This window comes from Hibiscus syriacus, unplaced genomic scaffold (genome assembly GCF_006381635.1).
Source record: "Hibiscus syriacus cultivar Baekdansim isolate YM2019G1 unplaced genomic scaffold, ASM638163v2 tig00111715_pilon, whole genome shotgun sequence".
Taxonomy (NCBI): Eukaryota; Viridiplantae; Streptophyta; class Magnoliopsida; order Malvales; family Malvaceae; genus Hibiscus; species Hibiscus syriacus.
The window spans coordinates 471,865-475,681 of record NW_024063160.1 but is presented as its reverse complement, the minus strand read 5'-3'; the positions used below and the strand labels follow the sequence as shown (position 1 = coordinate 475,681).

Below are 3,817 nucleotides of genomic sequence, written 5' to 3'. Positions count from 1 at the left end.
CACCCGAACCGAGCAGTCGTCATAAGGACCAACGAGAAACAGCTGAATCACTGCTACAATAAAACAGTGCAAAAAACCTTCAAAGGCAGGAGTAGTACAGAAAGCCTGATTCAACCATTAATATCTTTGTCAAAACCATTCGTAACATTATGTTTCAATCACTCGCTTTTAAGAAAATTAATTGTGATGCTAACATGATATTTTTTAATACTGGCATGACATTATCTTATGGTGATACATCATCATTATTTAATTTTAATTTTTTACGGACGAATTATCAAAATAGAATCGAAACGTAAAATTAGGTATATTTTTAAAAGGAAAAACAAGTTAAGTGACCAAAGGAGAAACTAAGTAATATGTGGTGATCAAATAGTTAGTTTACCCTAATATATATGTCCCAAGATGTTTAATATCTCTTCTCGCTTCCAAGTTCCAAATTAAATAACCAACGGCAGTCGTTCTCGAGATCAACCGGTGAAAGCTGTATGCGGCGGTAGCGGCCAAATACCGCCATCACTGTCGCTAGTCACGTAAGACAGGCATGACAATGGCACTAGACATAGACCTCGACTTTTGAGATCCCGCTGTGCTGCATCATCTTCATCCTCCATCGTTGAACCCTAAAGATCATTGAAACAAATTACATGAAAAAGTTATTTTCCGTTGGCAATAGTTTGTAGATAGTTTTCACTTACCACTTGTTTGGATCTGGATGCTTTGTTACGAGATGACTTCATATACGGAACGCTTAATGTCTGCCAAAAAGCAAATACATTCATCATTCAGTACAGATCTGAAAGTAAGGGCTGAGCTCTCAGTTTGTTCAGTGGAAAACAACCCTGGCAACTATTTTGCCTGAATATTTTAGGGTTAACTTCTCTTTGCAGTACCCCACAAGTGGCCGTTTCCATTGGATCACATATTGAGGTGGAAATAATATTCTAAGAATGCGTCAGAGAGTAGTAAAAATATAATAATCGAAAAATTCAAGGAGAATGTTTTGGGAAGGTGATAGTGATACTGAAGGTACCTCAACTTGATTTTGAAGGAATTTGATGTATCCAATAGCCTCCATTAGTACGGACGCTGTATCTGTCTGTGGTATTCTCCCCCACCACCACCGCATGCAAAAATAACCTCGTCATTTTCCACTAAACAAATCAAAAACCTTAAACAGACTAGTTCTATTACTAATAAATAGAATCCTTTTATCAGTATATGCAGCTACCGGTAGTAGCTTATTATTGTGTTTCTTTCCTCTTTTACCTTGCCAAAGGGGGCAACCAATTGTTGTAGAGCTGCAATTCTGTCCCTTAGTTTCTCTTTACTAACCTGTTGATGCAAAACCAAACATAATACTTCAGGTCGGAAAACATGTACATTAACAATCAATAGTATCAAAGTCTAAGGTTGTTGATCACCTTATTAAAGGGACTACAGGAGGCGCGTGACTCCAAACGAGATTTCTTGGCTGCTGTCGCCGCCGCCTTTGCTTCCGATAAAATACCGGATCTCTTTGCCTCTGTTATTTCAGTGGGGAAGGGTGACATCTTTCATGGAGTGCAAAGAGTAAAGATCAGTTGAATGATCATCCAAAAAGAACAAAATAAATAATTAAGGCATAAAGCTCTGGTAAAGATATAAGCATACATTGATTAAAGCTGAAGGGTGCCCCTATATTTGCTTTAGTAGGCATGGTTTTGATGGTATTCTTAGTTCGTACTTATGAATAAATGTTTTCAACTTTTCAAATCTTTTTCCTAAGAATCATTTAAGAAAATGTTTCACCAATTAATCATATTCTACTTATTATTCTTGTTAACTAATTCAGTATTAGATTGTATTATAGGGATGTTATAACTTGCTGAACACTTGTAAATACTGAACATCTAGCTAGTTGATCTTATAATGGTTTCGCCCAATCCTCTCTCAACGGAACTCCATGATTTATGTTCAATGCATTAAGTGAAAAAAAATAGCATTCTCTCTCTATATATATATATATGTCAGAGCCATGGCAGTGGAGTGTCGGAATTACAATAATGTTTTGTAGTTGAGGCATGGTTTGTAGTAGAAAATGAATGATGCTACAAGAAAGAATAGGGACTAGGGAACACTTACTTGACTAGGGGAATAAGCTGCTGACCTTTGATTTGACTGCTGCAAATTATGGTGGTGATGGAGACCAAAATAAGGGCTCATCTCTTTGTATATACCAAGACTATCATGATGATCATCTGATGGATAACTAAATCTACTGCTTCTTTTAAATCTCGCAGGATTTAAGAAATCCAAGGCCTCCAAATTCATGTCAAAGGAGCTTGGGATATTTCGGGGAGAAGAAACTTGGTTCAAACTTGAAATATTTATACTAGGATAAATCTGGCTGAAACTCCCTCTACTAGGTGAAGAACTATTACCAGGGAGAGAACAGTTCTGGGAACTTGAGTAAAGATTCGGGTCTGCAGAAAACATTGGGAAACCAGAAGATATTGTCTTGAAAAATAGTTTCTGGTTGAGATCATTCAAATCCATTTGCTCCTTATTCTCCAAGTAGTTTGCTTGAGGCAGCAGACGAGAATATCCAAATCTTGAGGAACTGTTAGCCCAGTCTCGGATCATGGAACTGTTTTGAGGAGATGCTAGCATGTTCTTTTTCGGCCTTGAGTGCAAGCTTTCCTCAGTATGATTTGGATTAAACTCACTGGAGTTCCTAGGAATAAAAGAGTGTGTATAAATTAGTAAAAAGGAAGAATATATGAAATACTATACTATACTTGGTGAAACGACAAGTTCTAGGAATCCAAAAACAATGCAAGAAAAAGAAAATATTCTCTCGAGGAAAAAAGCTGCCGATAAATAAGAAAATTTTGAATACATAATTCTGATTGATGCACATCAAATCAGAAGGGAGTTTAAGTTCATAATGGCTCGTGAAGTATGAAGACACACCTATTTGTAGAAAGCTTCATAAGAGAGAGAGATAGAGAGAAATGACAGCTTACAAAGTAATATTTGGGGTCCAAGAATGGGAGCTTGAAACTCCATGACGGGGTGAGATAGATAAAGAAGAAGATGGCCCAACAAGGTGGTCCTGAAGCTGGTGTTGGTGATGGGGATTTTCCGACTCCATAATGATAAATTTAAAAGGAACAAAAAAGAGCTTGAAAATCCCAAGATTTAGTAATTAAAATTTCACTACACTGCTAGCTTCCAGGAATCTCACTCTGATCAAAGAAAACAGTTCAGGTGACACCCACATATACACCTTGTACTTTTAACTATGCAACTTTTTCCATTTTTTCCTCTCTTTCCAATTTCCTCTTTCAGGTGTTCATCTTAAAGCAGTCTTTAAAAGAAAGAAAAGAGAGCGAGAGGAGCTTCAACAATTCCTTCTCCCTCGCCCCTTTAATTATTTATTTTTCTTTTCATCCACACGCACTTTTTTGCAGCTATCCCTCGATACACGATTTTGCTTAAAAAACACTCACTCACTCACTTTGTTTTTATTTAAGAAAAGGTCACTGCAATTACAGGCAGATGATTAATACTTCCTCAAGGCCATGATTAAGATCCCTGCCTTCAATCCCAAGACTTTCAACAAAGGTCTGAGAAGAGAAATGATAACAACCATGCTCTCTCTTAAGATATACATCTCTCATCTCCGCATGTCCAAAGTTCACCCCGCAACCACCCTTTTTATATATAGAATGCTTCTATTGTTATCTTCTATATATACTATGAACAAATATTATCATTTCTTCCCACAAACAATCACCTGTGGAATATGATATAAACTTATAAATTCTTCATC

General features: G+C 36.8%; 1 protein-coding gene across 1 annotated transcript; it reads right to left on the bottom strand.

The window, feature by feature from the left end:
* Window positions 1-393: 393 nt before the first annotated feature.
* On the bottom strand, window positions 394-3,301 carry LOC120168219 (transcription factor bHLH110-like). Its single transcript, XM_039177015.1, has 7 exons — window positions 3,009-3,301; window positions 2,125-2,716; window positions 1,430-1,553; window positions 1,270-1,337; window positions 1,034-1,099; window positions 699-758; window positions 394-623 (listed from the first exon to the last, which is right to left on the bottom strand). Exons 1-7 carry the CDS (start codon window positions 3,134-3,136, stop codon window positions 471-473), a joined length of 1,191 nt encoding a protein of 396 aa, XP_039032946.1. The 5' UTR covers window positions 3,137-3,301; the 3' UTR covers window positions 394-470.
* Window positions 3,302-3,817: the final 516 nt, after the last annotated feature.